The sequence below is a fragment of the Salvelinus fontinalis genome, chromosome 3 (genome assembly GCF_029448725.1).
Source record: "Salvelinus fontinalis isolate EN_2023a chromosome 3, ASM2944872v1, whole genome shotgun sequence".
In the NCBI taxonomy this organism is placed as follows: domain Eukaryota; kingdom Metazoa; phylum Chordata; class Actinopteri; order Salmoniformes; family Salmonidae; genus Salvelinus; species Salvelinus fontinalis.
In genome coordinates this window covers 23,063,156-23,076,199 of record NC_074667.1, presented here as the reverse complement: position 1 = coordinate 23,076,199, position 13,044 = coordinate 23,063,156, and the positions used below count along the sequence as shown (strand labels likewise).

The 13,044-nt window shown below is 40.9% G+C and overlaps 1 protein-coding gene across 4 annotated transcripts in view; it reads left to right on the top strand.

The window, feature by feature from the left end:
* The window catches only part of LOC129841237 (vitamin D3 receptor B), a 78,958-nt gene extending 67,824 nt beyond the window's left edge, over positions 1-11,134 (top strand). For 3 of the 4 annotated variants that reach the window (XM_055909419.1, XM_055909410.1, XM_055909428.1), the window contains exons 10-11: positions 466-710; positions 7,626-11,134. In XM_055909419.1, the coding sequence (XP_055765394.1) occupies positions 466-710; positions 7,626-7,649 (269 nt within the window). In that variant the 3' untranslated portion in view covers positions 7,650-11,134. Of the gene's footprint in view, positions 1-465 lie in introns of all 4 variants that reach the window. The other variant, XM_055909437.1, reaches the window with a different exon arrangement.
* Positions 11,135-13,044: the final 1,910 nt, after the last annotated feature.

Below are 13,044 nucleotides of genomic sequence, written 5' to 3'. Positions count from 1 at the left end.
TCATGGAAAGAGCAGGTGTTCTTAATGTTTTGTATAGTCAGTGTAGATTTCCTAGTTTACTGTAGGCTAAAATATACATGCAAGTGTGTTTGTACATTATATAATATTAGCCTCATTTATTTATTTTCGCATGAAACCACAAATATGCTTAGTTTTAGGCTGATGTTAGGCTAACATAAGCTTTTGTTCATGCCTGTGGGGAGGTGTGCCCCTTTTCGTACAATAAGGTCATTTCTGGACTTTATTTCTGGACATTTAGCAGACTCATTTTGGCTCAAGAGCACCTCTCGGAGGCAAAAGTTCTGTATAGCCTCTTTAAAGTCTTACCAGCCATGTTTTCCACCCTCCCTTCATGTGTACACACTGTCTGGTTTGGTGCAGGACATAATGAATATGAAGAAGCCCTTTAAAAGTCTTACCGTTCCGTGTCTCCTTGCCCCTCTCCCTCCTTTCTCTCCTCTCCAGACCGTCCGGGCGTGCAGGACCACGGGCGCATCGAGACCCTGCAGGACCGTCTGTCGGAGACGCTGCAGGCCTACATCCAGCTGCACCACCCGGGCGGCCGCCTCGTGTACGCCAAGATGATCCAGAAGCTGGCGGACCTGCGCAGCCTCAACGAGGAGCACTCCAAGCAGTACCGCTCGCTGTCCTTCCAGCCCGAGCACAGCATGCAGCTGACCCCGCTGGTGCTGGAGGTGTTCGGCAGCGAGGTCTCCTAAATTAACACTTTTTGGTGACCTTTGATGGAGGTGGATGAGGTGGACGAAAGGTCATAGGAGAGGTGGGAGGAGAGTACGAGGTGGGAGCTATAGGAATGTGGTTAGACGGACTGTGGATGGTGTGAATGTAAGTGTGTGAGTGAAGGTGCGCGTGTGTGTTGTGAGGGAGGGGGGAGGGGTGGGGGTAATAGAAGTGTGTGTGTGTGTGTGTGTGTGTGTGTGTGTGTGTGTGTGTGTGTGTGTGTGTGTGTGTGTGTGTGTGTGTGTGTGTGTGTGTGTGTGTGTGTGTGTGTGTGTGTGTTAGAAAGTCGCCTGCCGTGTGCATGTGTGCGTGAGGAGCTTCGGTAGGTCAGGTCTGGGACTGGGTACCTGAGAAGCTGTTGACTGGAACATGCAAAGCGATGGGGAGCGAATGATGCAAACAATGGAATTTACTTCAGAACCATACATACATGGAACTTCTGCCAATATTTGCCATGTACGCTTACCTTGGTATTTAAGAGACAGTATATTGCCAAACAGTATTGCGTCTTGTGTGCCGGTATATACAGTACACCGTGTGCTTTTTGTGTGTGTGTCATGCAAGTGCTGCTTTTATGCATGGCGGTGTATGATCACTCATACATATGATCACACACATACACACACACACGTAAGGACACTCACTCACTTATACAGTTAGCCAATATGTTGGAGCTACCTCTGATTTTCACCTCTCTCAGTTTTTGTATTCAGAAATACACACAGCATAGAACCTTCAAAATGCATGCTAACATTTCAATCGTGGATAGCTAATAGATACTAGGTCCTCACTGGAGCGAAAACAGTGCCTGCAAAATATTTCCACGTGTTTCTCTCATCCTTTCTCCGGTTATTCTGCTCAATCGCTTCCCTCAAGGGCAAGTGTTTGAGTGTACGTATACGCCGCAAAACACACGTCCTTCACCTCTGCCGAAGGTATTGTCAACGCTCTCTAAGCTTCCAAGCTTCTAGTGTAGCCACATGATGCCTTTTATGTGCACACTCACCATTTGTGCTAGCTTTTGCTAACTAGCTTCTAGGAATTGATGAAGGAAATGTGTATACTCTGAATAGATTCATACAGCCTACAGAATATTATCTGTAACCTGGAAATAGTTTGGTTGTGGAATAGTGTGTGGGAGCTTTGGCTGTTTAGTCACTAAAACAAGCTGTCAATCAAACCAAGCCAGAGCGCTGGTTGGTTGGTTTCTTTCTTTTTGGGGGTTGGGGGGGGGGGGGGGGGGATTATGATAGCTCTAAATAGACTTAGCTACAACTTCTATGTATCACGAACACTGCTACCTGTACTCAAGCGTATCTATTAATATATGTCTATATTCAAGTTATACCACCGTTTTTAAAGGGCTACAATGCCAAACTCTGACTGGAAATGCATAGTTAGGCCGGTTACTCTACTGTCCACGTCTTTTTGTATTATAGCCACAAACCATGCAAGTTATCTGGACAGGATCTTAAAACAATTCCATGAATTGTTCATTTTTTTCTCCTCAAATGTACAGTTTTTAGTAGGTGGAGTGTTTCAAAGCTGCTTCTTCACAGATATCACCCCTTTCGTTTCCAACTCGGAAGTGGAATTTATTTGAAAAGAATGTCTTGAGGACTCGGATGGACCGTTTTCTGTTTAGTTTTTTGACACGTCCGAGTCCTCCGGTGTTGTATGCTGCTCAGCCCTCCAGTGGCTGCATCCTGTAAATACTACGTATCGATACAATGACCCCGCAGCTGTACATAGGGCTACATAGGTATTACTACTACTAACGCTCAGTAAGGAAATTCTTGGATTATATATGCAAACATGATATTGATGACCGTGTTTTATGACTTATTCTCACTTTCTCTCTCTGAAACACTATGCTTTCTCAACTTTCTTATATATATATATACAGTACCAGTCAAAGTTTGGACACACCTACTCATTCAAGGGTTTTTCTTTATTTTTACTATTTTCTACATCGTAGAATAATAGTTAAGACATGAAATCTATGAAATCATACATATGGAATCATGTGGTAGCCAAAAAAGTGTGGATATATTTTAGATGTTAGATTCTTCAAAGTAGCCACCCTTTGCCTTGATGACAGCTTTGCACACTCTTGGCATTCTCTCAACCAACTTTATGAGGAATGCTTTTCCAACAGTCTTGAAGGAGTTCCCACATATGCTGAGCACTCGTTGGCTGCTTTTCCTTCACTCTGTGGTCCAACTCATTCCAATCTCAATTAGGTTGAGGTCAGGTGATTCTGGAGGCCGTGTCATCTGATGCAACACTCCATCACTCTCCTTGGTCAAATAGCACTTACACAGCTTGGAGGTATGTTTTGGGTCAGTGTCCTGTTGAAATACAAATGATAGTCCCCTAAGCGCAAACCAGATGGGATGACGTATCACTGCACAATTCTGTGGTAGCCATGCTAGTTAAGTATGCCCTGAATTCTAAATAAATCACTGACAATGTCACCAGCAAAGCACTCCCACACCATCACACCTCCTCCTCCATGCTTCACTGTGGGAACCACACATGCGGAGATCATCCGTTCACCTACTCTACGTCTCACAAAGACGCGGCGATTGAAATGAAACATCTCAAATTTGGCCCCATCAGACCAAAGAACAGATTTCCACCGGGCTAATGTCCATTGCTCATGTTTCTTGGCCCAAGCAAGTCTCTTCTTATTGGTGTTCTTTGGTAGTGGTTTCTTTGCAGCAAGTTGACAATGAAGGCCTGATTTCACGCAGTCTCCACTAAACAGTTGATGTTGAGATGTGTCTGTTACTTGAAGCATTATTTTGGGCTGCAATCTGAGCTGCAGTTAACTCTAATGAGCGTATCTTCTGCAGCAGAGGTACATCTAGGTCTTCCTTTCCTGTGGTGGTCCTCTTAAGAGCCAGTTTCATCATAGCCCTTGATGGTTTTTGCGACTGCACTTGAAGAAACTTTCAAAGTTCTTGTCTTAAAGTAATCATGGACTGTCATTTCTCTTTGCTTATTTGAGCTGTTCTTGCCATAATATGGACTTGGTCTTTTACCAAATAGGGCTATCTTCCGTATTCCACCCCTACCTTATCACAACACAACTGATTGGCTCACAACCAAATTCCACATATTAACTTTTAACAAAGCACACCTGTTAATTGAAATCCTTTCTAAGTGAATACCTCATGAAGCTGGTTGAGAGAATGCCAAGAGTGTGCAAAGCTGTCATCAAGGCAAAGGGTGGCTACTTTGAAGAATCTAATATCTAAAATATATTTTATTTGTTTAACACTTTTTTGGTTACTACATGATTCCATATGTGTTATTTCATAGTTTTGATGTCTTCACTTTTATTCTACAATGCAGAAAATAGTAAAAATAAAGAAAATCCCTGGAATGAGTCGGCGTTTCCAAACTTTTCTACTTATATATATATATATATATATATATATATAGATTAATCTATATATTTTTGGGTGTGGGTGAGTGATTGATTGACGCATTGGCTAAGGTTGTGTCGTCGATGCGTGGTTTGCGCCTTTACTTTGGTTAGTCATTTGGGAGAAAAAGGATGTTATACAAGCTGAATATACAGTGCTGCTCTCTAATATAAGCCATATAGAGGGAAAGAAATACAAAAAAAGCCAGTTTAAAGAAATGTGGCTCGTATTCATTAGTAGCTATTGATTTCATTGGGCTGTAGATACACAATTGATATATCTAATATGTTTATTTCTATGGCTCAGATATGCTATTGTACTTGTATAAAGTAGAACCAACTCATATGCTTTCGATCTCTTCATTCCCCTGTCCATGCAAGAACCATGTGTAAGGTCACCCAAGGGTGTGCAACACATTGGCTGCGTGGATTAGGTGAGTTCACCCATACAATGTAAAGCACTTCATTCCAATCCCTTATTAGGAACTATTAAGGCGACCCTACAGAGACCTTAAAGGTTTTTAGGGAGCACCTGTTGACCACATTTAATGTCATATCACCTGCTCCAGGGTTCAAAATGACCTACATGTATATGATATTGTAAAGCAAGTGAATGGACACTGAGGACCGCTTTCCCTGGACACATTTTATTAAATTCATGTTTAATCCAGGACTAGTCTGAGCCTAATCTGTGTGCCGGAAACTGGCCGAAGAGGCTATAGCGAGATCTTGGTGTATGGTGAAGGTTGCCCTTAGACGCTGACCTTGGGTCATTTCCCCCACTAATGGTTAAGTTTAGGATTGGGGAAGGGGGAAGCTGAGCCTAGATCTGTACCTAGGGGTTACTTCTCTCCGGAGCCTATAGTATCTCCTTCTACACATTGACTTCCTGGAATGTTTCAATTATGTCAGCCTATAGCTGTGGCCTCGAAGCTAAGACACTGACATCATCTGGGGAAATTGTCAAAAAGAGGGTAAATGGATTGCGTGAGTCGAGGTAGACGTCGCTCTATTGTACATCCTGTCCTTCAGTCCCTGTACGCGAGAGTCACTTCTGCTCTGTGGCATGACATCATCACTATAGGCTACAGAGAGGGCTATTTTGTGGTCTTCTTGCAGGACGTGGGGGAGAACAAGGACTCTGTCTTCCTACTGTTGAGGGAACGTAATCAGAACATTGTGTTCTTAGCATACATTAAACCTTGTCATTGCTTTAAAACATCAACATTTGACGTCAGATAGTGGACCACAGCCTACTCCATCACTCTCCCCCTTATTGACAGTCATTCATTATTTTGTTATGTCCCCTCCCAGCCACCATAGCAAATGTTCCGTTGAATGACTGCAGAAAAATGACTTTTTAATGGATTTTTATCGATAAGCTATATAAGTCGTATAAAGTGATATTGTTTTGCAAAACACACTAAATACCTAGTGTTAGGAATTCACTTACATAGGCGCCTGATGATTCGTTGAATATTTTTAGTTCATACTGTTGATTGACAAGTTCCTCTTTCTCGGGATGTGTTTTATTAAGGTGGTGATAGGCTACGTGATTCCTTTTACTCAGTACCACTCGTGTTCATGTCAGTTTGGTGACGGTTTATGGTGTGTTGCGAGGTTACGGTTGTTAGATGACTTGTGCATTTTGGGCGGTTTTGGTTTTTAATTTCCTTTCCACATGCATGTCTCTGTGTGTACATAAAGAGAGTTGATTGTTTTCAGTTGATGAGATATAGATATACAGTATTGATTTTCGGTATGTATGTATAAGGCTCGGGTATCATGTAAGTGCCACAGGGCGGGATGTTGTCACAAATCTCCCCTTTAAAGAAGTACAGGGTAAGGAGAGGTCTCTCTCGCTCGTATCTGGTTTGCACAGTTATAGCTGCTCAATATTCAGTCAACCGGAGGGGATATTCCAAAACGCTTGATGAAGAAAAGGCCTAATGTGGCTTTATGACCATTGATATAAACTTTAGACTTTTCACCTAATAAGCTGTTCAATAGCATTACCTATGGTTAGGACAAGCAAACTCTGAAGTTTCTTTCTATAGATTTTTGATCAGTAATCCAAATTAAGCATTTCTTCCTTTTCATTCATCGACTTAGAATGTCTCAATTTTAGCTCTGGCATTTTTATCGAACTCCGAACTGGAACATACAGGTAGCTGCCAAAATAAAGGAAACACTTGAGCAGATGAGGAATGCAAAGTATATTGAAAGCAGGAGCTTCCACACAGGTGTGGTTCCTAAATGAGTTAAGCAATTAACATCCCATCGTGCTTAGGGTCATGTATAAAAATGCCCAGTTACCCATTATTTTGGCTACCATGGCTAGAAGAAAAGATCTTAGTGACTTTGAAAGAGGGGGGTCTTTAAGGAGCATAGGGTGTTTAAAGGGTGTGTGTGTGTCTCAGTCATCAGATCTCAACCCAATTGAACACTTATGGGAGATTCTGGAGCGTCTCCTGAGACAGCATTTTACACCACCATCAACAGAATTTCTCGTTGAAAAGTGGTGTCGCATCACTCCAATAGAGTTCCAGACACTGGTAGAACCTATGCCAAGGACCCATTGAAGCTGTTCTGGTGTCTCGTTGCAGCCCACCGCCCTATTAAGACACTTTGTTGGCGTTTCCTTTATTTTGTCAGTTACCTTTAGGAACCATTTATTAAATGAAATTCAACTAGAAATGTTGAGTTTGATACAGTAGGCTATGTCTTGTCTTGTTTATTTTTCTATGTCAAACAGAGGGTGAATGCCTACATTACAGCCCATGGTACACCAGCATCAGCTAGCTTAACAGTCTCATATTTGAAGTTCTTATGTATTAAGGTTGTACAAAGCAATTACCATTACAAATCCAGTTTGGAAAATGATTAGAAATTGAACTCGCAAATCTATTTTTTTTTATTTTTTTTTAAGAACATTCTATGAATCGTTTCGATCGAGTGAGATTGCCTTTCAATAAATGTTTTGAATGTGACAGGGATTGATACACAGTACCGTTGATTTTGACGTGTAGATTTTTAATTTTGTTCTTCTTCAAACATTTAAAAGGAGTGCCCACAATGGATGTACACAACAATGATCTACCTCTTTTAGCTACAGATTATGCTTTAGCATTAAAGCAGTTGCCTCTGTTTTTACTTTTGTAATATGTGTTGGTATTTATTGCTGTCTAATGAAACACTTTGATTACCTCAAAGATGTCTCATCATGCAGACTGGGAGACTATACAGCTAATGAAGTCATTGGTATTTTAAATTTTTTTGTAAAGTATTTTTCAACTAAAAGCATTGCATTTTTTTTAAGTAACGCACAAACACCCACCAGAGGTTGTGGTTTAATTGTGCCTGCATTCTGACCAATGGGATTCCAGGCTGGGTTTGGGTTAGCCGGGGTTGCGTTTCATTCTAATACGTGGTTTCCTCCCTTTTTTCTTAGTTCACTCGCATATCGCACGTCTGACACAACTGGGTAGCTGTATGTAAGAAATACCTCCACCTGGTTTCCGCCATATTCGGCTTTCATTGAAGGACAGAAGGGAGGGAGCAACATCCTGGAATGAAACGCAGCCAGAGACTTAACTGTGACCTCTGTATAGAGAGGTCATGAGTCATATGGTTTCGTTTGGAGAGTTGGAGTGTCTGCTCCTCTTGGCACAGTTGGAATGGTCTTTGCCCTCACTAGATGTCTCTCACTCTGTCCCCTTTCCCCAATCCATCTCTTCTCTCTCCTTCCCTCCTTCTCTCAGCTCATTTTCTCCGCTCTTATGCCCCAACCCACCTTTTTAGAGTAGACTATTCCATATAGATCTTCAGATTTTCAGGAAAGGGCAAAAGTTCTGAGAGGACAACCCTCAGTATCCATTTAATGCTGCTTTTATCAAGAACATCACAGATTGATGGGAATGTTGTTATTCTTACTAACATTGGCACGGTTGAGTATCACCCAGCAGAAATATGCTAACCAGGATATAGGAGGCCACAGTGTCGTGTTGTGTAGTTTTTGTAAAGCTGAGTAGTTTAGGTTGGTCTGAAGCTTGGACAAGCTGGTTCTAGAAAAGGACACATGGGGCAAGTTCCTATTTGAACAATGTGGACTTGAGGAAGTTGATGCTCATTTATAAACTTTGATTAAACCGCTTTAATTGATCAGTGTAATATTAATCGCCAGCTACCATTGCCGCGGGAAGTAGGGGTGCTGCAGCACCCCCTGAAATATCGGAATTACATTATGAAAACTTTATTTTTTTTTAACAAAGGTAGGCCTTTACAAGTGCTGTATTAGTGGACCTATATAGCCGTCTGTAGCGCGGGCAAAAAAAAACTGTTCTGCCCAACATTGCTCAGTTAGTACCAATTAAAGATGTTGAGTAACTGCTTTAATATCTTTGAGTACTGATTTTGAGTACTTTTTGGCAATGGTCCCAACTATCTTTCCAATTACCTGTCTCAATTTTGACCGTTTGTTTTCAAACAGAACTTTAAAAAAGAAAAGACAAAATGTGTCTAGAAAAATCAGCCAGTTTGATAATCAGTCGTCATGCTAGCTATTGGAGGTACACTACCGTTCAAAAGTTTGGGTTCACTTAGAAATGTCCTTGTTTTCCATGAAAACATACCATGAAATGAGTTGCAAAATGAATAGGAAATATGTTCAAGACGTTGACATGTTTATAAATAATGATTTTTAATGTAAATAATAATTGTGTCCTTCAAACTTTGCTTTCGTCAAAGAATCCTCCATTTGCAGCAATTACAGCCTTGCAGACCTTTGGTATTCTAGTTGTCAATTTGTTGAGGTAATCTGAAGAGATTTCACCCCATGCTTCCTGAAGCACCTCCCACAAGTTGGATTGGCTTGATGGGCACTTCTTACGTACCATACGGTCAAGCTGCTCCCACAACAGCTCAATAGGGTTGAGATCCGGTGACTGTGCTGGCCACTCCATTATAGACAGAATTCTTCCCTAAATTGTTCTTGCATAGCTTGGAGCTGTGCTTTGGGACATTGTCCTATGACGAAATTGGCTCCAATTAAGCGCCGTCCACAGGGTATAGCATGGCATTGCAAAATGGAGTGATAGCCTTCCTTCTTCAAGATCCCTTTTACCCTGTACAAATCTCCCACTTTACCACCGCCAAAGCACCCCCAGACCATCACATAGCCTCCACCATGCTTGACAGATGGCGTCAAGCACTCCTCCAGCATCTTTTCATTTTTTCTGAGTCTCACGAATTGTCTTCTTTGTGATCCGAACACCTCAAACTTAGATTTGTCTGTCCATAACACTTTTTTCCAAACTTCCTGTGTCCAGTGTCTGTGTTCTTTTGCCCATCTTAAACTTTTATTTTTATTGGCCAGTCTGAGATATGGCTTTTTCTTTACAACTCTGCCTAAAAGGCCAGCATCCCGGAGTCGCCTCTTCACTGTTGACGTTGAGACTGGTGTTTTGCGGGTACTATTTAATGAAGCTGCCAGTTGAGGACTTGTGAGGCGTCTGTTTCTCAAACTTTAATGTACTTGTCCTCTTGCTCAGTTGTGCACCGGGCCCTCCCACTTCTCTTTCTATTCTGGTTAGAGCCAGTTTGTGCTGTTCTGTGAAGGGAGTAGTACACAGCGTTGTACTAGATCTTCAGTTTCTTGGCAATTTCTCGCATGGAATAGCCTTCATTTCTCAGAACAAGAATAGACTGACAAGTTTCAAAAGAAAGTTATTTGTTTCTGGCCATTTTGAGCCTGTAATCGAACCCACAAATTCTGATGCTCCAGATACTCAACTAGTCTAAAGAAGGCCAGTTTTATTGCTTCTTTAATCAGCACCCCAGTTGTCAGCTGTGCTAACATAACTGCAAAAGGGTTTTACAATGATCAATTAGCCTTTTAAAATTATAAACTTGGATTAGCTATCACAACGTGTCATTGGAACACAGGAGTGACGGTTGCTGATAATGGGCCTCTGTACTCCTATATAGATATTCCAAAAAAAATCTGCCGTTTCCAGGTACAATAGTCATTTACAACATTAACAATGTCTACACTGTATTTCTGATCAATTTGATGTTATTTTAATAGACCAAAAAAATAGCTTTTCTTTCAAAAACAAGGACATTTCTAAGTGACCCCAAACTTTTGAACGGTAGTGTATGTAGACCTTGCTACACATGAAATCGATTGAAGCTAACTCAAAAGTAGCTCCTGCATTCGCAAAGAATTCCAAAGAAAATGGGGAATTGGCTCCCATGTACTCCTCACTCGACACTTTGGAGTACAATGCAGGGAGTAAAAGGAGTTCAGAATTAGTAGCGATTAGCTATAGGTATTGACACCAGCAGACACTGTGGCCCTTCTGGGCCTGAGTTGAGTGCCTATAGGAACCTTTTGAAGATTGGAGTGTTTCGTGAAGCAGGATTAGAAAGTTAGCAAGCAAACTTTTCCAAGTATCTTTTTCAAGTATGTTAAAACAATTTTTAAAAATATATTGTTTCTCAAGATGGCTTATTTCAAAGATTGGTCAATACTACTTAATAACCTATTATTCTAGCAACTACTTTAGCTGTCTTTATTGGCAAGAAAATGGAGTTGTTTAAGAATTGTTTCTAAAATGTTCGCTTGTTAAATGAATAATCCTGTTTTTAAGACACTGCACCACATCACGTTCGATGGAACGACAGAAACAACAAAAGCACTTACAGTATTGTTTGTAACACAATGCGTACATTTGTGTGAATATGCTATCAATTACTGCCTGTCGATGTCAGCGTTATATGGCTGAAATTATCAAAGTAATTTGTCTAATTTCTTGCAATGTATGTTCTTTGTTTTTTTTTCTTTCTTTTTAAGATGTTTTTTTTTTTCTCTATTACAACAGACATTATAAATGGGTGTTTATGTAATGTTATTTTTGTCAGATGTTTTGCAAATCAATTAATAAACGACTGTGCATAGTGTTGTGTTTCTGTCTGTTTGATCTTTGTTGTATGCATAACATGTATGTGTTAGGTTTTATATGAATTAAAAACCAATGTTTATTGCTTCAACAGTTCTTGCACACTGCTGCATGAGTGAATAGTCATTATAACTCAAATACAATTACAGAGAGAAATCAATAAACTGAACAGGCAATACTGCTCTCATGTGGTGGAGTAACATACTGTATCTAAGCTTGTGGCACCAACTTCATCCAGTGTTTTGGTGATGTCACAACAATGTGGGGAACTGATATTTAATAGTCTATATAATTATACACATTTCGGTCGCTGTAAAGTATTTTTGGAACGGATGAGATGCGTGTTTGGTTGATCGACGATTCATGTGGGAAGACGTAGGAAAGACGGCAAGGCGACTGAATTACTGTCAGACGACGTTTTATGCTGTTGCTTTATCTAAAAACATAAAATATCGGGAATACTTTCAAATACTTTGAACTTTTTTCAAAGCTTTGGAACTCTAGTGTCAGTTCAAAAATATTTCCATGTTCTAAAACAACCTCAATTTCTGATGTGTTTGTTCTGTATCTTGTTGTGTTTTTATCTCCTACTGCAGGGTTCCCCAACTGGCGGCCCGTGGGCCGGTGGTCTCATTTGGCCCCCCAAGTTTTCATTGTTGGACATAAAAGACTAAAAACACCAGGAAATCAGCTCCTAGTGATTTTAATTGAAGAAATCTGTTCCCAAGTATTCCCACGCATAATAGAGCGATAGATGTGTGATCGTATACAAATGTAAGCAAGGTTTGAAATGATTATGTTTTAGTCAAACATATCTCTTTGAGCTTCTTGGGATCAAATTGCAGTCTACAAATTATTCGTAATTAAGTTCCAGCCCCCCGACCATCCTCTCAACAAAAAATTGGCCCGCGACTGAATCTAGTTGCTGATCCTTGTCCTACTGTCTGTACTCCTACTATCATTTCATCTATTTTCCAGTAGAGGGTAGTGTTTCCTATTGTGATTATTATTATTATTATTTGAAACCCATTGACCCTATGACCCGTCTTTTACAACTTTTGAGTTCCACAGAGGAATAGGCGTGTACATTGTGCTTAAAAGGTGCTAGCTTAACTATAATGGGTTGGCTAAACTAAAAACCCACTGCATGGTTCCCCTTTAAAAGCATTGTACACGTTTCAGGGATGTTCTAATTCAATGCCGCTGCCATTCGGTCTACATAATGTTGGTTCTCAGTTCGGCCTATCATGTTGCTGTGGGATTTTAGCGAATATCTTCCAAGTACATTGAGAAGAGATTTCAGGTCACTGTCCTCCCCTTCACACACACCACATCCCCCTTTCTCTAGGAATGGAGAGAGAGATTGCATGTATGGCGTCTGTGCAGGGGGAAAAACAAAAGGTTATCAGAGCATCCAGTCAGCGTTGTGACAGTTAATTGTCAGTGTTTTTATGAAGCGGTGGCACTTGCTCGTGCACTGATAAGGCCGTGTAAAGTGCGGTTTGGTGAGGGGCGAAGCGTTAGACCCCTATAGGGCTTGGATGAGGAGAACGTCTTCTAGGTGAGGCCCTTGGCTGGTTGTTCTCAGTACAGTAGTGGTTGCATTATCTTAACTGTATTTTCCTAGCATAGCATTCATACCCACTGCTTTTGTGTAGACCTAAGCCTAGTAGCCCTGTCAGTACCAGTCACAGGTGCACTGGTTCCAACAAGGCAAGGTCAAAGATAGAGACCCACACACTGTTGTATAGGAGAATGTAAAAAGTTTGGAATGCAATAGACACAATAACAAAAAAAAAATGACAACTAGAATATTTATTGCAGTCATGCAGCTTCTAATCTTAGCGTAGTAGTACATTGTGCGCCTCCCATTTGGTTTAGACGGGCAGCTATTCTGTGCTATGGTGCTCA